At 45.9% G+C, this 25543-nt stretch overlaps 1 protein-coding gene across 2 annotated transcripts in view; it reads right to left on the bottom strand.

The window, feature by feature from the left end:
- The window catches only part of MOCOS (molybdenum cofactor sulfurase), a 95742-nt gene extending 84005 nt beyond the window's left edge, over window positions 1-11737 (bottom strand). The window contains exon 1 of one of the 2 annotated variants that reach the window (XM_060781446.2): window positions 11513-11737. In XM_060781446.2, the coding sequence (XP_060637429.2) occupies window positions 11513-11687 (175 nt within the window). In that variant the 5' untranslated portion in view covers window positions 11688-11737. The remainder of the gene's footprint in view (window positions 1-11512) is intronic. The other variant, XM_060781445.2, reaches the window with a different exon arrangement.
- Between the last annotated feature and the right edge of the window lie 13806 nt (window positions 11738-25543).

A 25543-nucleotide genomic window follows, 5' to 3' on the forward strand; every position in this document is an offset into this window, starting at 1 on the left:
ACGGCATATGCCCAGCCAAACGGGGTAACCCAGAGGCGCCCACAGAGACAGAGGGACAGTACTGAAGGAGGTAGCAAGCTCAGCTTTCCACCCTCCCCCCCCCCCAAGAGGCTGGCGTTCTTAGAGGGAAAGATACTGGCCATGGAGACTACCTTGGCGATGATGTCGAAAATAATGGAACGCTTAGACCCTTTGGTGGAACCAGAGGAAGGAGAGGAGCCCCAAGCAGGGTCACTGTATAACATAAGCTCAAGAAGCAACCAGGGGCCAGCGGACCTCCCAGCAGCAAAGTGGAAAGCAGCACGGAGGGAGCCGGGAGCTCGTCCCAAACCCCAGGCAAGTTGGGCGAGAGGGGAGGAGAGCAACGAGGATGATGAGAGTGCTGTGCTCACCCTCCAGACGACACCCCTGGTGCCCCTGGTAGGAGCTGGGCGTGGCACAGGGCAATGAGGATTGCCCCTGGAGCATCCAAGACTCCATGGTGGGCCACCGAACGCAGGACCCCAGGAGGCGCCGCCACCAGTTCCCCAGCAGAGAAGGGAGGAATTGAGGATCGAATATGGAGGAGAGGGCCCCGAATTGGATTTTTTCCTAACCACTGTGAGGGGTTACATGGAGGACAATGCCCATACCTTCCGAACGGGGGCCAGTCGGGTCTGGGCCATCGGAGGGGTCCTGAGGAGGGGAGCAGCAAGTTTGTTTGTCCAGCTGAACGCAAGGTACGACCCATGTCTAAGGTCGGTGAGACGTTTCCTTGCTGCTCTGGAAACACGTTTCCAAGACCCACTGGAGCAGATCAGGGCAAGAGAGAAGCTGTCGGTGTCAGAGTATGCAGAGGCCAGCAGTCAGTGTCAGAGTATGCAGAGTATGCAGAGGAATTTCAGTGCGTGGCTGAAAGGGTTCCAGAGTGGTCAGGGGTGACCAAACTGGAGTTTTTAAAAAGCGGAACTAAGGCAAAAAATCCTCTCATGGGCGCTGCATCGTGACAACCCAGAAATCCTACAAGGATGGATACAGCTGGCGGGGTGCATAGAGACAACGCTGGCCCAAGTGAGGCGGCATCAGGGAGCGCAGCCACAGCACACCCACCAAAAGGAGGAAAGCAGAAGGTCGGAGAACCCCCCAGCCGGGAGAGTTGGAGAGGCGAAGGGAGATGCTAAAGAAAGAAGAAGCGGGTGTTTTGTGTGTAGCCGACCGGGTCACAAAGCTAATCTCCCTGTTGTCAGAAGGGAGGATATTCACAAAGCTGGATTTGATAGAAGCCTATCGTAAGATAAGAATCAAGCCTGAAGATAGGTGGAACACAGCATTCTCATGTGCATTCGGACGGTTCATTTTTTGTGTGCTTCCATTCAGATTAAGTGGAGGGGGAGGTGCATTTATGCAACTGATCAATGAGGTGCTACATCCGCTGCTGTATAAAGGAGTTTATGTATATTTAGATGACATCCTGATTTTAGGAAGAGATAAATCTGAACACGTAAAACTAGTTAGAGAGGTCCTCCAAAGACTGAGAGAGGCGAAGCTGTATGCAAAACTTTCCAAATGTGAGTTCAACAAGGAACAAATAGACTTCTTGGGATACAGGATTTCACTCCGGGGCATAGCAATGGACCCCATGAAGGTGGAAGACGTGAGGGGGTGGGAAGCGCCAAGGACGTGCAAACAACTGCAGTCGTTTCTGGGCTTTGCAAACTTTTACAGGACCTTCATCAAAGACTTTGCACAACTCACACTACTTATTGAAAACAAAGTTTTCACTGACTTATTGAAAACAAAGAGGAGACAGTCAAAGTAAAATCCCCGGGGGTGAAGCTATCTTGGACGTTGGAATGCCAAGAAGCCTTTGAAACTCTTAAGAAAAGGTTCACAGAGGAACCTGTGCTAGCCCACCCAGATATGACCAAACCGTTTGTGGTGCACTGCGATGCATCGGACTGTGCATATGGGGCAGTTTTGCTCCAGAAAGACTTAGAGGGCTACCTAAAACCATGCAGTTATCTCTCGAGAAAATTCAGCGAGACAGAAAGGCGCTAGCGAATCTGGGAGAGGGAAGCATTGGCAATACTGAAAGCGTTAGAAAGCTGGAGGCACTTTTTGGAAGGGAGCGGGACCCCTTTTGAGGTATGGACAGACCATAAAAAACTTACAATACATAAGGTCGCCTCGCAAGCTGTCAGCAAAGCAAGTCAGATGGGCACAATTTTTCAGTCGTTTCGACTTCAAGCTCAAATTCTTTAAAGGGAAAGACAATGTGCTGCCGGACGCGCTATCTCGGATGCCTCAACAGGGGGGAGGCCTCCAAGAGCACAGTGGGAGCCTTTTCTCAGAACAGCAGTGGGCCCTAGCAGTACAGACCCGGGCACAAGCAGAAAGAAGTAGCAGGTTCACGGGAATAGCTGCCGGGGGAGAAGGGTGGGAGAAGGACATAAAATGAGCATATGAAGAAGATGACTGGCTAAAGGGAAATAAAGAGCGGGGGGAGTGGATTGATGTTCGTGAATAAGAAACTATACATTCCCGAGGAGTTGCGAAGGGAGATGATGGGATGGTGTCACGACCATAAAGAGGTGGGACACTTGGGGCTAACCAAAACCTTGAAATTGTTAGTGAGGCAGTATTGGTGGCCAGGAATGAGAAAAGATGCGAGGTCGTACATCACCAAATGTGAACATTGCGCCATAAACAAAACGACTCCAGGGAAGCCGCAGGGACTCTTGCAAAGAGTAGTAGAACCCATGAGACCCTGGTGATGCGTCGTGATGGATTTTATGGGCGAACTACCTCCCAGCAGGGGCAACCACTATATTTGGACAGTCCTGGACCTATTTTCAAAACAAGCACATTTTATCACATTGCCTAGATTACCATCAGCAGAAAAGTTAGCAGTACTATATGTAAAACATGTTTATCGTCTGCATGGGTGCCCTGACAAGGTGATCAGCGATCGGGGAGTTCAATTCACAGCCAGGTTTTGGGGAAGGTTCGTGCAGATTTTAGGAGCAGAGAGGAATTTAAGCTCTGCTTTCCACCCAATGACAAACGGAGGGGTCGAGCCCACACAACAAACATTAGGTCATTTCCTGAGAACGTATTCAAATTACCAATAAGATGATTGATCGGAGCCAGGCATGTAGCTGGGGGGGAGGGGCTTGAGGGGCTTCACCACCACCACCATCCCCCCCCCCCGAAATTCTCATGATGGTCCGCGAGAAGGCCTTACTGGTGCATTATTTAAAATGTTATGTTTATTCATATCATGATCTGATCACCATACTCAATATATTCCATATGCATGGGGATATTGGGGTAACAATACAAAAGGTTTGCTAGGGTAGACTTTCTCTCACACTCAGCCCCCCACCCCCCGAATCAAAATCCTGGCTACGGGCCTGGTCAGAGCTGTTGCCTTTTGCAGAGATGGTGTTCAACGGGGCAGTACATTCAGCCACTGGGCGGTCCCCTTTTGAAATAGTATACGGCCAGGAGGTAGCTCCCTTGCCCCGGCTGCCAGAATGGGGGGAGGAGGGAGCTCCAGGTGATGAAGGATGGCCAGAAAAGATAAGGACGGGTTGGAAAGGAGTGGTGAATATGCTACAGGAGACAAAGAAGAAATATAGGCTGTTTGCAGACCACAAACGCAGAGAAGAGGAAGAATTGGGAGAAGGAAACCTAGTCTGGCTCAGTACGAAAAATCTGAAGATAGGTTTTCCTTCGAAGAAATTATCTCCATGTTACATAGGGCCTTTTAGAATTTCCAACCGGGTCAACGAAGTCACGTATAAATTGCCATTGCCAAAGGACTTGGGGAAGGTCAACCCAGTTTTTCACTGTAGCCTGCTGAAAGAGTATCAAGGGACATTGGACAATGAAGGACTGTAGATATGATTGATGTTTTCCTTTCCAGGGAGAGGAGGAGGAGGAAATCATGTCAGGACCCAGTTTCCAGGGCCTTAGAATAATAGAATCAAAGAGTTGGAAGAGACCTCATGGGCCATCCAGTCCAACCCCCTGCCAAGAAGCAGGAATATTGCATTCAAATCACCCCTGACAGATGGCCATCCAGCCTCTGTTTAAAAGCTTCCAAAGAAGGAGCCTCCACCACACTCCGGGGCAGAGAGTTCCACTGCTGAACGGCTCTCACAGTCAGGAAGTTCTTCCTCATGTTCAGATGGAATCTCCTTTCTTGTAGTTTGAGGCCATTGTTTCGCATCCTAGTCTCCAGGGAAGCAGAAAACAAGCTTGCTCCCTCCTCCCTGTGGCTTCCTCTCACATATTTATACATGGATATCATATCTCCTCTCAGCCTTCTCTTCTTCAGGCTAAACATGCCCAGCTCCTTAAGCCGCTCCTCATAGGGCTTGTTCTCCAGACCCTTGATTATTTTAGTCGCCCTCCTCTGGACACATTCCAGCTTGTCAATATCTCTCTTCAATTGTGATGTACAGAATTGAACACAATATTCCAGGTGTGATCTAAGCAACGCAGAATAGAGGGGTAGCATGATCTAGACACTATGCTCCTATTGATGCAGGCCAAAATCCCATTGGCTTTTTTTGCCGCCACATCACATTGTTGGCTCATGTTTAACTTGTTGTCCACGAGGACTCCAATATCTTTTTCACACATACTGCTCTCGAGCCAGGCGTCCCCCATTTTGTATCTTTGCATTTCGTTTTTCCTGCCTTGGTTTTGGCGCCAGGAACCAGGGTTCTGACGTAGGACACTGATAAAGCACCTGTGGCGGCTGACTCTGAAAGAAAACGGCCAGCGGTTTGGGCGGGTGAATTATGCTGGGTTTTTGTCTTGGCGGGAGTTACGTCTTTGAATGAGGGGGAGGGTATATAAGGAGGTGCCAACCGGCGCCAGGCAATCTCGGCTTTTTGCAAGTCTATGTTTCCAGCAGTTCTCTTTGATACCTGTGTTTTCATTGGGAGCAGCCGCTGTGAGCTGACGTGGAAATTATTTCAAATATGGTTTAATAATCTGGGCATTTGACAGCTTTATCCCTTTTCATGAGAGTCGACCTAGCTCTCTAGATGCTGATGCAATTCCCATCGGTTCCAGGTAACATATCGAATGATAGAAACATAGCAAATGAGAGTTGGCTCTTGTGAGAAGCACGTCACGGCGGTCTCTGGCACATGTGATTACATAGTCTAAGAGGTGCCAATATATTGAACTTGTTTTTCTGGCGTTATAGCATGTTGGTGATGAAAGGTTGTGTTCTGCACATTTGGTGAGAAACAGGATACCATTCGAGTTGCTGTTTCCAACCCCGTCTTTTCCTATGGTCCCTGGCCACAGGTCAAAGTCTCGCCTGACTTTTGCATTAAAATCCCCCAGGAGGATGATTTTGACCTCCTTTGGTATCTCCGACAGGACAGTGTCCAGCTGGCAGTAAAAGTTTTCCTTGATGTCTTCATCAGCCTCTAGTGTTGATACATAGGCACTTAAGATGGTTGCCTGTTGGTTTTTGGCAAGTTCAATTCGGAGGATTGAGAGTCATTCGTTGATGCTGGTGGGTGCTTTGGTCAGACGTTTCACCAGATCATTTCTGATAGCAAAGCCAACTCCATGCATTCTTTGGTCTTCTTCAGGCAGTCCCTTCCAGAAGAAGGTGTAGCCTCCTCTTTCTTCCTTCAGCTGTCCCTCTCCTGCACTCCGGGTCTCCTGACGGGCTGCTATGTCAATGTTAAAGCGTCCCAGCTCCCTTGCAATGATGGCAGTTCTGCGTTCAGGGCGTTCACTGTCAGTGTTGTCCATCAGTGTCCGTATGTTCCATGTTCCGAAGTTCATTTTTCTTTTTTGGCCACAGGGTGGTGAGCCCACTGGACGTGGCAGTCCAGTCAGGGATAAGAGAGGCAGACTATGTTTAGGGCACCTTTTCTAGCCCCTTCCCCATGAGAGGTGAGCAGAGTGGATCCTCAAAAGGGCTGCTCAGTCATGGATACAGCTGCCGAACTACTCAACTGCCTCAGACCTTGAGGTAGAAAGACTGAGTTCATATCCACCACCCATGTGCCAGTCTGTGACTAGGGGCTTCCAGATTTCACAGTCCTGCCCCCGCTGCCACTCGCTGATTGCCATGGGACTTTGGTTGGCTTGTTTTTATTTTCCTTGGAAGACGCCTGTGCGTGGATTTTTTAAATGTGTGGATGTCAGTGCACAGCTGATCAACACACAGTCTTCACAGAGTGAGGTTCCACGGGTGGCATAGTTTACCAAGATGACCATGGCTTCTCAATCTGTTGCAACCTTCTTCCACATTCACAGCCGTGGTAACATGTACCATGTTATCTTCTGCCTGCTCCACCATTGAGGTCTTTGGGTCTTCGGACTGTGCTTGGTATGGAACCTCCCCTGCGGCCACTCCTGAAGTGCATGACTCCAGTTTCACTAGAACACGCAAGCCCCCTCACCACGAAAAGGTGACAGTCCATCAAGGGGGGGGGGGTGTTTGCCACAACCGTACAGACATAAGAGTTCTCTCAAAACCCACTTTTCATCCCTGAAGCACAAGAAATTCTAGGTAAAGCAATGTAACTCACAGGAAGAATTTTTAAAGAAAAAATTAAAAGGTGCCTACTCTAAAGAGAGCCAAAACAGGAGAGAAAAAAACCCTACAGCCTTGGGGATGTCTTTTATAATGCAAACTAGTTCTAGCAGCAAATTATGAAAGCGGCTGACAGGATAATAAAGTTTTAGCTGAGATTAAGCAGTGAGAAGTAAATCTTCAGTTTGAAATGCAGAGGTGCCTAACCAGAGTACTCCTCCTGTTTCCTTTCAAGGCAGGGAGCAACCAAAAATACCCAACAGAAGCTGAAGTCACTTTTTGGCTTTCAGAAGTCTGGTGAGAGGGAAATGTGGGGCATGGTACACAGGTAATAAAGTAGGCAAAAAGGATCCAATGAACATTCAAGGACAAGCAGACAGGTTTAATGAAGCCATTGGGAGGTTTTGGGGGCTAGATGAGGCCATGTTTTTATTTAAGCATGCAAACTAGAACTTCTCATCTCCTGATGTTCGAGGAGAAGATGGGCAATGCTGACAGGGGATAGGGAAAAGGCAGAACTACTTAATGTCTTCTTTGCCTCAGCCTTCTCACAATAAGAAAGTCATCTTCAACCTCAGCAAGATGGAGTGGATGAGGGATTAGAGAACGTCCAACCCTAAATTGGGAAACAAGTTGTCCAAGAACACCTGGCCACTCTAAATGAGTTCAAGTCCCCAGGGCCAGATCAACTACACCCAAGAGTATTGAAGGAACTAGCAAAAGTAATTTTGGAACCATTGGCAATCATCTTTGAGAGTTCTTGGAGAACGGGAGAAGTTCCAGCAGATTGGAGAAGGGCCAATGTGGTCCCAATCTTCAAGAAGGGAAAAAGGATGGCCCAAACAATTGCCGCCCGGTCCGCCTCACGTCAATACCAGACAAGATTCTGGAAAAGATTGTTAAGGAAGTGGTCTGCAAACACTTAGAAACAAATGCGGTCATCACTAATAGTCAACATGGATTGATCAAAAACAAGTCATGCCAGGCTAATCTGATCTCTTTTTTCGATGCAGGGAATGCCGTAGATGTAGCGTACCTGGATTTCAGTAAGGCCTTCAACAAGGTCCCTCATGACCTTCTGGCAAACAAACTAGTCCAATGTGGGCTACGCAAAACTACGGTTAGGTGGATCTGTAATTGGTTAAATGGACGAACCCAGAGGGTGCTCACTAATGCTTCCTCTTCATCTTGGAAAGAAGTGACGAGCGGAGTGCCGCAGGGTTCCGTCCTGGGCTCGGTCCAGTTCAACATCTTTATTAATGACTTAGATGAAGGGTTAGAAGGCATGATCATCAAGTTTGCAGATGACACCAAATTGGGAGGGATAGCCAATACTCCAGAGGACAGGAGCAGGATTCAAAACGAACTCGACAGATTAGAGAGATGGGACAAAACTAACAAAATGAAGTTCAACAGCGACAAAAGCAAGATACTCCACTTAGGCAGGAAAAACAAAATGCAAAGATACAGAATGGGGGACGCCTGGCTCGAGAGCAGTACGTGTGAAAAAGATCTTGGAGTACTTGTGGACAACAAGTTAAACATGAGCCAACAATGTGATGTGGAGGCAAAAAAAGCCAATGGGATTTTGGCCTGCATCAATAGGAGCATAGTATCTGGATCCAGGGAAGTCATGCTACCCCTCTATTCCGCCTTGGTTAGACCACACCTGGAATATTGTGTCCAATTCTGGGCACCACAATTGAAGAGAGATGTTGACAATTGAAGAGAGATGTTGATATGATAGCCATGTATAAATATGTGAGAGGAAGTCACATGGAGGAGGGAGCAAGCTTGTTTTCTGCTTCCTTGAAGACTAGAACGCGGAACAATGGCTTCAAACTACAAGAAAAGAGCTTCCATCTGAACATGAGGAAGAATTTCCTGACTGTGAGAGCCGTTCAGCAGTGGAACTCTCTGTTTTGGAGGCTCCTTCTTTGGAGATTTTTAAACAGAGGCTAGATGGCCATCTGTCAGGGGTGCTTTGAATGCAATATTCCTGCTTCTTGGCAGGGGGTTGGACTGGATAGCCCATGAGGTCTCTTCCAACTCTATGATTCTATGATTCTACGATCAAGAGATGCAAATAAGTTTGCCTTCTCTCTTGTTCATTGTTCATTCCAATTGTTCATTGCAAGAATAGGCCATTTCTTTCAACAGCCCACCAGTTCTCCACCACTGGTCACTTGTCTGATAGAAGGGGAGTGAATGGACAAGGATGGTGGTTACTTTTTGATGGATCAGCCCCTTTCTGCTCATCCCACCTCACTGTGCTGAATCCCCCCAAAGATGCAAGGTATCGACGCACCAGGAGGGCACAAAAGTGCAGCGGCAGAAGCACTCATCCAGTTTGCCCAGCAATCATGTGATGACAGCAGCTACTTTTGATGTCTTTCACCTCAAAGTACTATTATCTGGGGAGATGACTACCTGGGGAGCTAGAGAAGGCAGCAACTGTTCCTTGTTTCCTTTTCATGCCCTTCTTTTTCCTGGGTATTCAGGCTGGTTCCACAAAAGGGGAAAGGTCAGGTCCAACCTGGATTTTAAAAAACACTGGTTAGGCCCAACTACTAAAAATGACTTACCCAGCCACCATTACCCTGCTGCCAGCCATCTTCCGGCATGTAGAAACGATGCGCCAGGAGAAGAGGGGCCAGGAGTGATTTTCCTCCTGGCCCCCCTTTCTCCTGGAGCACCATTTCTACACACCAGGAGAGGGCTGGCAGAAGGGTAATGGTGACTGGGTAAGTCATTTTTAGTTTTTAGGCTTTTCTGCGGGTTTGGGAGAGGGGGTTACAGCCCTATGGACTCATGGAAAATGTGAGAGGGCTGTACGGACTTCTGAGGAGGCAATCCAGAAGGCAGCCATGCTGGATTAAACCTGGGTCTTTCAGGAAAACGGCTTTGTGCAGAATTAATTCACTTTTACATGAGGCATCATTTGGATGCCCTAAGTAAAAGTGTAGGAGCTTGTGCTTTTTGCAAGATGTCTGGATGCCCCCATAGCAGGGTAGACTGAGTCCAATAAAATAAATCTTTCCACCATGAGGTCCCTGAGGCAGCCAGGATTGGGAGCAGAAGCACCGCCACTGACTCCGTTTGCTCTACCAGCAATGTGCACCTGTTTGCATATTTTATCCCTGACTGACGCCACAAGTACGGCTATCTTAACAAGATTAAAACTGGGTTTAGAACTGAGCTTTCCAAACTGCGTGTCGTAGCACATCACTGTGTTAGCTGCAGTGTTTAGGTGCATCGCATGAACACAAGACACCTCTGGGGGCCCTTTTACACTGGCATATAAAATACAGAATATCTGCTTTGAAATGGATTATATCGCAGTGCAGGCTCATATGATCCAGTTCAAAGACAATAATTAGATTATCTGCTTTAATAATCTGGATTATATAGCAGTGTAGAAAGATCCCCCCTCTATGTATTTTGTGTTTTTCTTGGATGACAGGGGGTTGGACTAGATGACACATATGGTCTCCTCCAACTCTGTGATTCTATGAAACAAGCAATACCAGCTTGCATACATTTTTACGCAGCAAAGCTGCCAATTAGTAAGTATTAGCAACATAATTAATATTAGTAATAGAAATGACAGAAATCTTGAAAATGTATGTTAGTATCTTACAAAACATTGTTTTTTTAAAAATATATATAAACAAAAACTTTTTATGGGATATGTTGTGTACTCACGGGGCCCTTCCACACTGCCATATAATCCAGAATATCAAGGCAGATAATCCACAATATTTGCTTTGAACTGGGTTATCTGAGTCCACACTGCCATATCATCATAAGTTAAACATGAGCCAACAATGTGATGTGGAGGCAAAAAAAGCCAATGGGATTTTGGCCTGCATCTATAGGAGCATAGTGTCTAGATCTAAGGAAGTAATGCTACCCCTCTATTCTGCTTTGGTTAGACCACATCTGGAACATTGTGTCCAATTCTGGAATGTGTCCAGAGGAGGGCGACTAAAATGATCAAGGGTCTGGAGAACAAGCCCTATGAGGAGCGGCTTAGGGAACTGGGCATGTTTAGCCTGAAGAAGAGAAGGCTGAGAGGGGCAGGCCCGTAGCCAGGATTTCGTTTCGGGGGGGGGGGGGGGCTGAATTTTTTTTCAGGGGGGGTTTCGGGGGGGCTGAGTTTCGGGGGGGGGGCTGAGTCTGAGTGAAAGAGGGGCTAGCCTAGCAAACCTTTTGTATTGTTACCCCAATACCTTCATGCATATGGGATATATTGAGTATGGTGATCAGATCATGATATGAATAAACATAACAGTTTAAATAATGCACCATTAAGGCCTTTTCGAGAACCACCATGAAAATTTCGGGGGGGGGGCTGAAGCCCCCCGAGCCCCCCCCCCCCCCCCCCCTGGCTACATGCCTGGAGAGGGGATATGATAGCCATGTATAAATATGTGAGAGGAAGCCACAGGGAGGAGGGAGCAAGCTTGTTTTCTGCTTCTCTGGAGACTAGGACGCGGAACAATGGCTTCAAACTACAAGAGAGGAGATTCCATCTGAACATGAGGAAGAACTTCCTGACTGTGAGAGCCGTTCAGCAGTGGAACTCTCTGCCCCGGAGTGTGGTGGAGGCTCCTTCTTTGGAAGCTTTTAAGCAGAGGCTGGATGGCCATCTGTCAGGGGTGATTTGAATGCAATATTCCTGCTTCTTGGCAGGGGGTTGGACTGGATGGCCCATGAGGTCTCTTCCAACTCTTTGATTCTATGATTCTTGGGGAGGACCTCCAGAAAAATTGGGAAGTCCCTCTGAGCCCACTCCCCAATTCTTTCCCAGCCTTTGAAGAGTATCTATTCACGGTGTCCTCTCTTCCAAAAGCAAAACACGAGGCCACTCAAGGGCACGCCACAACAGCTGCCTCGTGAGGGGCCACCCACCCGCCTCCCGCCCCGCTCCCTTGGCCCCCGAGCGCGGGTTACCTCCCAGCCGGGCGAACTCGCTCCCCCGCAGCCCCTGAGGGCTCTGCCCATCGTAGCCATAGGCAGCCCCCGCCGGGAGCCCGCTCTGGAAGGACGCGAAGGAGAGCCGCTGCCCCCACGCCTCCATGGCTGCCCGTGGAGAGGCACTGGCGGAGCAGGAAGGCGGCTGGATCATATGGCAGGCGGGCAGGCGGACGGGGGCGGCGCCCTTGGCTCCTCCCGCCAGGTCCCGGGCCAGAGCCAGCGGCGCCCTCCCCCCCTCCCTCCCTCCCCGCAAAGGCAGCGCGGCACCGGGCGGGTGGGGCAGCTGAAGGGAGGGAAGGAGAAGGGCTTCTCAACAACCAGCCTGGAAGTTAGTTTCCCTCAGGAACTGTTACGGAACTCAACGCAAAGCCGCCCAATACGATATCTGTAGTAACTCATCCAGGCTGGAAGTTTCTCAAGTCGCTCCTGACACGAAAAAAAACAAACATATATATGCAAAAGCTTTTTATATATATATATGCTCTGTGCATAATGAGTACCTTAAAAAACAAAAGAACCAATGAACGAAATCACACCAAATTTGGCCACAAAACGCCTCACAACACAAAGAGTGACCATCACTCCAAAAATTATGATTTTGTCATTTGGGAGTTGTAGTTGCTGGGATTTATAGTTCACCTACAATCAAAGAGCATTCTGAACTCCATCAACGATGGAATTGAACCATTCTTGGCACACAGAACTCCCATGACCAACAGAAAATATTGGAAGGGTTTGTGGGCATTGACCTTGAGTTTGGGAGTTGTACTTTTATTTATTTTATTTATTATTTATTTATTATTTGAACTTATATGCCGCCACTCCCCTGGAGCGGCTTACAAGAATAGCTAAAATCTAACAAAGTTTAAAAGCAATTTAAAACAATTTAAAAACAACAGTATCAAACATTAAAAGCCTGTCGAAACAGGTATGTCTTACATGCCCTGCGGAAAGCTGGTAAGTCCCGCAGGGCACGAACTTCAGGTGGCAGAGCATTCCAGACTGATGGCGCCACTGCTATGAAGGCTCTGCGTCTGGTTGTCGTTAGACGCAAGGTCTTGACACTGGGGACTTCCAATAGATCTTGGTCCTCAGAACAGAGGGATCTCTGGGGTTGGTAGGGGGTGAGACGATCCCTCAGATACATTGGCCCCAGACCATGCAAGGCCTTAAAGGTGAGTACCATCACTTTGAAAGTGATCCGGTGCTCAATTGGTAACCAATGCAGCTGTAGTAAGACTGGTGTTATGTGGCATCTCATCGGAATTCCCGCAAGAAGCCGAGCAGCTGCGTTTTGTACCAACTTGAGCTTCCGAATCACCGACAGAGGGAGGCCAATGTAGAGGGCGTTACAGTAGTCCAGTCTTGAGATGACCGTGGCCTGGATCACCGTAGCTAGGTCGTCCCTTCACCAACATCCAGAGAGAACTGTGGACAGGGCCGTAGCCAGAAAAAAATTTCGGGGAGGGTTGACAATTTGGGGGGGGGGGTTGAAAATTTGGGGGGGGGGTTGAAAATTTCAGGGAGGGTTGAAATTTGGGGGGGGGGGGGGTTGGAGCCTGCCTCCTAGCTCACGCTGAAGCAAAGAGCACAGCAGGGGCAGAGCAACCTTCCATAGCCTGCAGCTCCGCACCTGTCAACCACCTCCACCAAGTCTGGCCTCCTTAATGAGAGCATTCAACACCCCCCCCCCCCCAACTTGGTTGCTTCACTACATTGGCTATTGCTGCAAGTAATGATAGTGTGAATAAATTGTCAATATTTGCTTGAGATAGTGCTTACAGTTTTGGAGGAACTCTTAATTTTTTGCATCTCATAGACTTCGCATGGGGATTTGGTGAACCAGTTAAAATTCATGAGTAAACCAGGTTTTTAAAAAAAATCTGAAACATTCCGGGGGGGGGGTTGAACCCCTAAAACCACCCCCTCGCTACAGGCCTGACTGTGGACTCAAACAATGATGTGTCTGGACCAAACTTGCCACAGATATTCCATATGCCCAAATATGAACACAGATGGAGTTTGGGGGAAATACACCTTGACATTTGGGAGTTGTAGCTACTGGGATTTATAGTTCTCTGCCAGCTCACAACAGCTGCTCCCAATCAAAACATGCAAAAAGCCGAGATTGCTTGGTGTTCGTTTGTGCCCCTTATATATACCCTCCCCCTCATTTGAAAGCATCCTTCCCGCCAAGTGCAAAGGTAAAAGGTAAAGGTAGTCCCCTGACATTAAGTCCAGTCATGTCTGACTCTGGGGTGTGGTGCTCATCTCCATTTCTAAGCCGAAGAGCCAGCGTTGTCCATAGACAGCTCCAAGGTCATGTGGCCGGCATGACTGCATGGAGCGCCGTTACCTTCCCGTCGGAGCGGTACCTATTGATCTATTCACATTTGCATGTTTTCGAACTGCTAGGTTGGCAGAAGCTAGGGCTGATAGCGGAAGCTCACGCCGCTCCCCAGAATCGAACCTGCGACCTTTCGATCAACAAGCTCAGCAGCTCAGTGCTTTAACCCACTGCGCCACCGGGGGCTCCGCCAAGTGCAAAACCCCGCGTAAATTCCCCGCCAAGCCGCCAGCCGTTGTCTTTCAGGGTCACCAGCTGCAACAGTCTTATCAGCGTCCCACATCAGAACCCTATTTCCAGCGCCAAAACCCAGGCTCTGAAAACTTGGTCCTGACAGTTCTCCTACAATCAAAAAGCATTCTGAACCCCACCAACGACAGAATTGGGGCAGACTTCCCACACAGAACCCCCATGACCAGCAGAAAATACTTAAGGCCATCCAGTCCACATTCACCAGGGTAAGAAAACGTAATAAAAGCCCTCCTAACAAAGAGTCATCCAGCCATAGATATAGTTAGATATATATGATTCACACACACACATAGTATCATAGATTTGAAAGGGGCCCCTAAAGAATGATATGTTGTATGTTCCAGAGTAGGTAAACCAGACAATATCCACATCAACACTGACAAAAAACTACAAGAAACACAGTTTTGTAGTAACTTATCCAGCCTGAAAGTTACTTTTCTTTTTTTAAAAATATAATCTTTATTAAATGTTTCAAATACAGTTAAAATAATAGCACAAAATAAAAAATAGAGAGAGCAGGAAGAAAAAAGTAAAGACAAGAAAGAAAAATAGAAGAGAGCGAGAAAAGAAGAAAAAGAGGAAAGGAAAGGGGGGGAAAGGATATTTAAAAGTTGTTTTGACTTCCTGGTATCTTCTAGAGGTCAAACTTTCTTCTCTTTCCTTCTTTTTCCTCCCCTCCAACCTCTTGTTCCTGTCTTCTTTTTCTCCTCTCAACTTAGTTTCTTCTTTTTTGTATTTGTCAATTCTTCTTTACTGAATCAAAATCTTTTCGTTTCTTTGTTTGAAGTATTCAGTGACTTTTTCCCAATTTGTTTCTTTCATATTTATTCCTTTATTTCTTGACATAAGAAATGTAAACCAGTCCATGTTTTTAATCTCCAATATTTCGTTAGTCGCTCATCTTCATCTGGTATTTCTTTTTGTTTCCATCTTCTTGCATAGCATATCCTTGCTGCCATTGTCATTAAGAATAACAGTTTATCTGTGTTTTTCTCTATCTCTAGGTCATGCATTCCTAATAAAAATAACTCTGCTTTCCATGGGATGTTTATCTTCAATATTTCTTGTAATTCTTTCTGTACCTCTTTCCAATATTTCTTAGCCTTATCACAGGTCCACCATATGTGGAAATATGAGCCTTCTTTTTCTTTACATTTCCAGCAGTTTGTACTCGTGTTATTATAGCTCTTTCCTAACTTCTTCAGAATCATATACCATCGGTGTGCTATCTTTACCCAATTCTCCTTTAGATCAGTTGCATAACTATATTTTAATTTTTCTTCCAAATTTCTTCCCATTCTTCTTGCTTGATATTTCTTCTTATATTTTCATTCCATCTTTTCATATAATTCTTTCCTTTTCCTGATTCTAATTCCCATTCTAATAATTTTTATATATCTTTGTTATTAAGTTTTTCTCTGATTCTATTATTGTTACTTTCCCTCAGTAATTGTTATTATAACTCTATGCAAAACATCACCATAAAATATTTGTATTAACTCATCCAACCTGAAAGTTATTTTTCTCAGTAATCATTAGAGAACTCAGTCACCTTCTACACTGTTTTATAAAATCCAGATTATCTGAATTGAAATGTATTATATGGCAGTGTAGACCCATGATGTTATGAAGAGTCAGAAATGACTGAACGAATGAACAACAGACCCATATAATCCAGTTCAAAGCAGATTGTTCTTAGAGCTCAATGCAAAACATTATCATAAAATATTTGTAGTAACTTATCCAGCCTGAAAGTTACTTTTCTTTTTTAAAAAAGATAATTTTTAAATAAATTATCTGCTTTGATAATCTGGATTATATGGCAGTGTAGAAGGGGCCTCAGTGCACAGCCTCCCAATACAATATTTGTCACAACTCATCCAGCCTGAAATATTTCCCCCCCTCAGGTATGGTTATAGAACTCAATACAAAGCCTCCCAATACAATATCTGCAGTAATTCATCCACCTGAAAGTTATTTTTCTTCAGTAATCATTATAGAACTCAGCGCAAAACCTCCCCATACAATATTTGTAGTAACTCATCCATCTTGAAAGTAATTTTTCTCAGTAATCGTTATGCTCCGTGCAAAGCCTCTCAGTACTGCATAGCATTGTTACCAACTGTACGGAAGTGTTTATTATAAAGTGTTTATTATAATGTGTTTAAAACTGTATTTGTGTTTTACATTGGTTGCCTATGGCCTAGCTGTGAGGGATAGGTTGCCATGGAGACAAGGCTGAAGAGGAGGTGGGAGGAGCTTAAAGAGAAAAAGGTTTGAAAGTGACAGTTAAGTTTCAGTCAGGAGGAAGAGACCCTGAGAAGAGGAGCAGAGTCAGTTAGGGACTCTGAGAGGGTAGCTCAGTCAGGAGGAAGAGACCCTGAGAAGAGGAGCAGAGTCAGATAGGACTCTGGGAGAGTAGCAGAGTCAGGAAGGGACTCTGAGAAGTGAAGCAGTGTAGACTCAGTTAGTTTTTAGTGTGTTCGTGAATATTTCTTCAGCAAGGGAGCTGAAGGGAAAAACTCTGTTAGGTTGCTTGAGTTTAAAGAGCTAACAGAGGGGTTTTAGGATCGCCAGTAGTGGAAGACTGGAGATCAGTGGTTTGATCCAGTATAGGACAAACAGTGAGAATATTCACAACACGGAACACTGAAATATTAAAGCGCTTCACTAAAAGAAAGAGTTTATAAGTTGTAACATCAATAGCCTGAATGTATCTCAACCAAGTCATATTGTAACCATCAAGCATATGCCAAGCTCAACATCTTTATATTGCAACAATAAGCTTTGTTTAACAATAAACTTGTTCTCTTTGTTATTTTAAATCTGCCTCATCTCCATTGATTTTACGTTCGGTGCAGTCCACTCTACCAAAATCACCTCACAACGCAAATAGGGACAAACAGAGACTTTAATACCAGCATCTCTATACATATTGGTGGCAGTTTAATTTAGCATTTTAGGAAATACCTTACAATATTTGGTGGCATTAATACTTCTTCGCACCAACTAATTCAGAGAATTACTTTTAACCTTTATGTTGCATTTTTATTGCTTTATGATCCATAAAGGAATGGGTGGATCCTGAACATTTCTGCTCAGAATGCCTCTACAAATACCCATAGCATTTTTTTAAGTAGCCAGAAAGTTACCGTGAATGGACAACATTATTTCTAACATCCTAGTTTGTTCTTTGTTAAAAGCCTGTTTCTGAAAGAAGTAACAGGTTGCAGGACTTGTTAACTGCTTCTTGTTTCTTAACTTTCATACTCACGTTTCTCAAGTTGCTCCTGACACCACAAAAAAAAAAAAACCTCTTAACAAAATGCCTGTGAAAGGAACCTGTTGAAGGTTAACTAAAAAGGGAAGTATTGGATAACTCAAAGCTATTTTGGACCTATGGACTCCCCTAAAATTAGGTATTTACAAAAATGCATTGTCAGGTTGTACTGACAATGACATGTCATGTTCACCTGTAGGAAATCGTTTCATTTTGCCAAGTATTCAGATAACAATGAGTTATTAATTAACTAGGTGAACTCAGTTCTTGCCTATCACTTCAGATTTAGACATTGATTTCATTTCTTTGTTTGGCATTCCTAACATTAGATTGCCAAAAAGCAGTATGCTTGATCTCAGACCATTTTTGTATTCTCTTCTTTTATTTATTTATTTATTTTGCTACTGTAATTATTTTTTGATGTAAGTTTTGTTTTTCATTCTGTATTTTATTGTGTTGTATTGTGTTTTTTTGCTTGGACTCATGTTAGCCGCCCTGAGTCCCAATTGGGGAGATGGTGGTGGGGTATAAATAAAGATTATTATTAATCTTTATTTATACGTCAATTCCAGACAATTTCACCCGATGTCTGAAGGCTCTGTCGAATTGGCTAAGTGCTAGCAGACTGGAGGTGAACCCGGCGGAGACTGAGATTCTCTGGCATGGCCGCCCGGCAGGTCTGACTCATCAGTTACCCACCTTCGATGGTGCCGCCCTATCTCCATCGACCACTCTTAAGAGCTTAGGTGTCGTCCTGGATTCACAGCTGACAATGGAAGCTCAGGTCGCTGCTGCCAGCTAACAGACCTTTTTCCATCTACGACAAGCGAGGCAACTGGCACCCTATCTATCTGACGAGGCTCTGGCAACTGTCATCCATGCCACAGTCACATCTAGGCTGGACTATTGCAACGCCCTGTATGTTGGCCTTCCTATGTCTACGACCTGAAAGCACCGTATTGTTCAGAATGCGGCAGCCAGGTTACTCACAAGAATGCCCATGAAATGCCATATAACACCAGTGCTGCAACATTTACATTGGCTTCCAGTTGAGTACCGTGGCCTGTATAAGATGTTAGTTCTGACCTTTAACATTCCTTACGGCCAGGGTCCATCGTACCTTAGGGACCGCCTCTCCTTCTCCCATCATCGAAGGTCGCAACGACCAGCCCAACGTGACTTACTCTATATACCGAGTCCTAGAGAAGTGCACTTGGAAAGTACCAGACGCAGAGCTTTTCCTTTTCTGCCCCTGCTTTATGGGGCTTTTACTCTAGCACTTAAGACTTGGCTTTTTACTAGAGCTTTCGATCTCTGTTAATTTTTAATTTCTGTATGTATGTATTTTATCTTTTACAATTTAGCTGTAAATCACCTAGAGCATTCTTGGATGGAGGGCGATTAATAAGTAATTTATATAGAATATTATTATTATTATTATCATTATTATTATCTATAACTTCAAATGTTCTGTCCTTTGTATGAGAATAGTAATACCAGTAATTTTGTTTACTGCATGTAATATATCGGCTGACTTATTTTTTTCTTAAATTTTAAAAAAAATTGTCATGGTCTTTGACTAACACAATAAACCTATTGAATTGGCATTGTAGTCAGGCATAATTACAGCAGGATTTGCTAGAGGAATACCCAATGTTTTGCACTCATGCTTTATTGATTTGTTGACTTCATATATGCTACTGCAATTCAGCATCAAAAGTCTGTGTTTTTCTAGCCCTTTTTTCCATCCCTCTACTGCCAGTGCTGCTTTAAACTTCCAGCTGGAGAGAGGAGAAGGAGTGTATGATTTTGGGGTTTTTGTCAGAGGCTTAGAAGGTGACTACATTGCAGAAATAATGCAGCTTGACACCACTTTAGCTGCCAATGCTAAGGAACCCTTGGAATTGTAATTTGTTGAGGAATGCCTGCACATATTACTGAGGAAATTCAGAGGTGGAGACAACTCACTAGTGTCTGCACATCTCCCTAAAGCGTTGGCTGGGCCTGAGAAGCTCTTTCTTCTGATACTAATATTAAGAATGAGATAACACATCTATACATTGTATAAAAGAATAGCATGATAAAGCTAAATAATTTGCATTTAATGTTTCTTAGATTTGTTTTCTTCAAGATGTGTGCACGGTATTTGTTACAGCTCACAGATTTTGTAAATAGTTTGCATCATATTTAGAGAAATGTTTGTAATTCACTCCGGACCTAGTGGTTAATAAGGCTGATAAATACATGGAGTACATTTGTCTACAATTAACAAAAACATTTTGATCAAACAACTGAGCGAGCTTTCACATGTGAGATTAATTTGTTGCTTTCATTTTAAAAAATTACCATATAAAACTGCAGAACATGAACAAACGTGTAAAAATCCTGTCCCTCTGTTTCAGCTAGTCGAGCTCCAATAGATCTTGTGATTCATATAGATACACCAAAGCATTCTTGAAAGGAGAGGACTTTGAAGAAATGGTGGCTGCCTTTAGGCCAAGAGGGATTATCCATGGAAGAGCCCTTTAAAATAGTAATACGTTTTAAATATCCCTTATCTGAAATGCTTGAGACCAGAGGTGTTTGGATGCTGGATTTTTACATTTTAAAAAAATATTTGCATATCTATGATGGAATCTCTTGGAGATGAGACCCAAGTCTAAATGTTTCATAGACACCTTCTATACATAACCAGAAAGTAATTTTATGCACAACGTTTAAAAATAATTTTGAACTGAAAACAAAGTTTGTGTCATTGAACCATAGGAAACCAAAAGGAGTCACTATCTCAGTGACCTATGTGAAAATTTTGGAATTTGGGAGTAGTTTGGATTCTAGATAAGAGATATTCAGCCTCTATTTATTTTGCATTCCAGAAGCTGTAGTCCTACATCAATAAACAGTGAGATCTTCATTGTATTCTTGCCAGAAACAGATGGAATGCCTTGGATTTTTTGGGTTTAAGAATTTTAGTTGATATGTTTTAGGTCCCAGGAGATGGGTTGGGGTTGCTTAGAAGATCAGCTGCTTCCATATCAATTACATTGTTCTTTTAAAATGTGAATTTTTTTTGTTATAGACTTCTGAGATCTATCATGAAACATTTGCCAAAAAAGGCTTGAAAGTTTTTACATCATTTAGTTAGGAATAGTAAGTAAAGATTATTGATTAGTTCACTGACCATATCAACAGTAAAAGAAAAAAGAAGAAAATACACAAATAGACACTAATCACTGTCCTAAAACTCCTGTAATAATGAAAATACATTAAAACACAATTAAAACTTGATTGTGTTAAAGATAAGTAAAAAATATCATCATCATCATCAAAGTGCCAAGGTAAATCTTCATACAACAGAGGTTAAGGACAAAGGTTAAAACAAAGGTTAAAATAGATCAGCTATTACTCAATCCCAATCCAGTTCAGATATCTGCATCACCCCTGCGGTTTACCCCAATCACCTCCAAATACACAGTTCTCAGCTGCGTTGCTTTATGTAGAAAAAAGGCTGTTTGGTGTGTTATCTTAGCATTCTGGGCGCTGCGTTTGGTGGTCCTTATGTAGACTTGTCCAGCTGCATGGTATACGGTAGACTCCTGCAGAAGTGAGAGGATCCCTCTTGTCCTTTGCTGAACGTAGCATTTGTTGGATTTTCTTGGAGGGTCTGTAGATAGTTTGTATGTTGTGTTTCCTCAATCCGTAATCAATCAGGAACTTTTACTGCTGGACATTCATACACGAAGAAAGCCAGGATTGGCCGGCCGCCGCAGTTTAACCCTTATATACCCTCCCTCACAATTGAATTCCCCTTTCCCGCCGGCTGAGAGTCCCGCGCAATATTCCCCGCCAAATGCCAACTGCTTCCCCCCAAGGCCACCAGCTGCACATTCTTATCAGCATCACATGTCAGGATCCTGGTTTTTTGCGCCAAGACCCAAGGCCTGGAAACCGGTTCCTGACATGACGTCCTCCTCCTCCTCCTCTTCTTCCTGGAATGGAAATACATGTCACTACTATATTCCTTCCTCATCCAGCGAACCTCGATACTTTTTCAATAAGCTACAGTGAAACGTTGGGTGTATTTTCCCCAAAACCCTCGGTAGTTGCAAGGTATATGTGACATCATTGATTTTACTGGAGATTCTAAACGGGCCGATGTATTTGGGAGATAACTTCCTGGACGGGGCATTCAGCTTGAGATTTTTGGTACTCAACCATACTAAGTCCCCTTCCTCCAACCTGTCTCCTTCCCTCCTTTTTCTATCTGCAAATAACTTATACCTCCGTTGGGCTTCTCTGAGTGACTTCACTACCTCCTCCCAACTCGCCCTCACCTTGTCCGGCCACCCCTCCTTTCCCCACGGTTCCTCCTCCTCCCAACTCGGCAGTTTTGGTAAAGGGGCTACTTCCATGCCGTAGACTATTTCAAAGGGGGATCTCCCTGTGGATGCGTGACAGGCTCCATTATATGCGATTTCTGCATATGGGATGAGATCTGCCCAGTCGTTCTGGCAATGATTTGTGTACGTCCTTAGGAAGAATCCCAACGTCTGCTGAGTGCGCTCGACCCCCCCCCCCCCCCATTGGTCATGGGATGAAATGCTGAACTCAGGGTCCTTTCCACCCCCATCAGTTGCATGAACCTTTCCCAGAACCGTGCCGTAAACTGCATCCCTCGATCGCGAATCACCTGATCGGGACACCCATGCAACCGATATATGTGTTTGATAAACAGCTCAGCCAACTTTTCCGCAGATGGCAATTTAGGCAGCGCCATGAAATGTGCCTGTTTTGAGAATAGGTCCATCACCGTCCATATGTAGTGCTGACCCCGGCTGTTCGGGAGTTCGCCTACAAAATCCATGGCGATCCCACTCCATGGCCTTGATGGCTCTGCCACCCTCTGCAACAATCCTGTTGGCTTTTGTGTGGGCACCTTGTTCCTTGCACATGTATTACATCGGGACACATATGATTTTGTGTCACCCCTCATCCCAGGCCACCAACATTGGCGCGCCAATAATTTCAGGGTTTTCGTAACCCCCGAGTGTCCTGCCCCCTTATTGTCATGGCATCTGATCATCATTTTTTCCCGCAGGCTGACTGGGATGTATACCTTCTTGTTTACAAATCCCAATCCACCCTTCCATTCCACCTTTTCCTTGTTCCTCTCCAGCCACTCATCCTCCTTGCATGCCTGCCTTATCTCCTCCTCCCATCCCCCGTCCTTGCTCTCTACTCCTACAAGCCTTTGACTGCGTTCTGCTTGCGCCCTTGTCTGCGCTGCCATGTCCCACTGCCGCTCCGAGAAAATACTCCCCTTTTGGTCTTGCCCCCTCCCTTCATCCTCCGGCATACGTGACAAAGTGTCTGCTACCACATTTTGTCTCCCCTTGTGGAACTTCAGCTGGAAATCGAATCTGCTGAAGAACTGCCCCCATCTTATTTGTTTTGCTGACAATTTCCTGGGCGAAGTGATGTATTGTAGGTTTTTATGGTCGGTCCATACCTCAAAGGGTATGTCGCTTCCCTCTAACAAATGCCTCCATGTCTCCAGAGCTCTTAGGATCGATAGGGCTTCCTTCTCCCACACCGGCCAGTTCCGCTCAGCTTCACTGAACTTTTTTGATATGAACCCACATGGCTTCAACCTCCCCTCCGGATCCCTTTGCATCAGTGCTGCCCCATAGGCCCAATCTGATGCGTCACAATGGATTACAAACTGCTTAGTCAGATCGGGGTGGATTAGGACAGGTTCCTTCGTGAACCTGCATTTCAGTTCCTCGAAAGCCCTCTGGCATTCTGCTGATCAATTCAACTGTGCCCCTGGGGACCGCACCTTTACCGTCTCCCCCCTCCCCTTTGTCTTCAGCAATTCAGTGAGGGGCAGTGCCACCTGAGCAAAGTCTTTTATGAACACTCGATAAAAGTTCGCAAATCCTAAGAATGACTGTAACTGCTTGCGTGTTTTGGGGGGCCCCCACCCCCTGACATCCTCTACCTTTGAAGGATCCATAGCCACCCCTCCCTGGGAGATTCTGTATCCGAGGAAATCTATTTGTTCCTTATTAAATTCACACTTTGGCAGCTTTGCAAACAGCTTTGCTTCCCTCAATTTCTGGAGTACTTCCCTCACCAACTGAATATGGGATTGCCTATCACGGCTGAATATTATTACATCATCCACAAAACAGTACACTCCCCGGTACAGTAGTGGGTGCAACACCTCATTAATCATTTGCATAAATGCCCCTCCAGAGCCTTTTAACCCGAAGGGACACACGGAATATTCGGAATGCCCCAATGCACATGAGAAAGTCATTTTCCATCTGTCCTCAGGCCGTATTCGCAACTTATGATAGGCCTCAATCAAGTCAATTTTCGCAAACACCCTTGCCTCTGACAGTCTTGACAGTAAGTCCTTGGTTAGAGGCAATGGGTAATTGTTGGTCGTGCTCACTGCGTTCAGCCCCCTATAGTCCACACACAACCTCAATGAGCCTTCCTTTTTGTTCCTAAATAGCACTGGGACCCCCAATGGAGATTCAGATGGTACTATGAACCCTCGGGCTAAGTTCTTATCGATGTACTTCCTCAGTTCCTCCTTCTCCTTCGCCGACATTGGGTACAGCCTACTCCTAGGCAGCTTAGCATCTTTATTGAGCTCAATTTTCACCTCGACCCGTCTTGGGGGAGGAAGCTGATCTGCTTCCTTTTCATCAAATACGTCCTCAAAGTCTCTATACTCGGGAGGGATCTCCTGCACTCCGTCTGTCGTGCCTCCCTCCCCCTTACAACATTCCCCCTTTTCTTCGTCTTGGAAGCTCAGGCTGCCCTTCCTCCAATTGATTTGTGGGTTTGCCTCCCTCAACCACGGCATCCCCAATATCACATTATAAGTTGCTATAGGGGATACTACAAATGTTATGCTGCCTTCCCAATTCCCTATCTTGCACTGCACTTCCCCCACTTCAAATCGCGCTGGGGCTCCAGCCGCCACTGAGCCATCCAGCTGTGAAAATGCTATAGGGGCTGGCAAGACGGCTTTCTCACATTTCAGTTCGTCTGCCAATTCTGGGGTTATAATGTTCCTGGAGCAGCCACAATCCATGAGGGCTTTGCAACTGGCCCACTTCCCCTCCCCTTCTAGCCTTATCGGGAACACTAACATCCCTGGGTTGTGACTCACCAGATCCCCCACTGGGGCCCTGTGAGGGAGGCTCTCTTCCGCTCTCTTGCCAGTGGCCGGTTTAAACTTTGGCTGAGGGGGATCCCCCCCTTTTCTCTGCTGACAATTTGCGGCCCGATGCCCAAAATGGCCGCATACAAAACAGCCGCCTCTCTGCTCCTTGGGTCCTCCGGCTGGGCCTTTCCCGATCGTGCCTCTCTCCGTCCTCCGACTCTCCTCCCTGGCTCTCGTCTGCTGCGGTGCTGCCCCTCGATGTCTCCTGACCTGAGCCAGGGTCGTCTCGATGCGACCAGCCAGCTCAATCCATCCGCCTATCTCCTCCGGATCATCGCGATGAAGTGCCCAAGCCAAGATTTCCTTCCGCAGGCCTTCCTTAAATATTTGGACCTTAGTGGTATTGGACCACTCAGGCACCTTTTCTGCCCGCAACTGGAATTCTTCCACGTATTCGGATACAGAACGCTGGCCTTGGGTTATTGTCTGCAACTTCTCTCTCGCTCGGATTCTCTCGAGCGGATCCCTGAAGCGTGCTTCCAGCGCTGCTAGGAATCACCTCGTGGATCCCAAACATGGGTCACATCTGGCGTGGAGCTGGACATACCACTCTGCCGCTCCTCTCCTCAGTGCCGCGCCCACTGCCCGCACTCTGCTTGCCTCCGATCTGAAGGTGAGTGCATTGTCCTCTAGATATCCCCTCACCATGGTTAAGAAATAATCGAGGCTTCTGGCTTCACCTCCAAATTCGACTCTCAGCTCCTCCCTTCTCTGGTGGTGGAGAAGGGGCTGCATCTCCCGGCTCTCTGCTCGCGGTGGCCCTCCCTGGAGCCCATGCTGCTCCGGGGGCAATCCGTACCGCCCTGTGCCGCGCCCGGCTCCGGCCGAGGGCACCAGAAGCGTCTGCTGGGACGTTCGCGTTAGGCCCCGCGGCTGTCCTTCCTC

Source organism: Anolis sagrei, chromosome 6, assembly GCF_037176765.1.
Source record: "Anolis sagrei isolate rAnoSag1 chromosome 6, rAnoSag1.mat, whole genome shotgun sequence".
In the NCBI taxonomy this organism is placed as follows: domain Eukaryota; kingdom Metazoa; phylum Chordata; class Lepidosauria; order Squamata; family Dactyloidae; genus Anolis; species Anolis sagrei.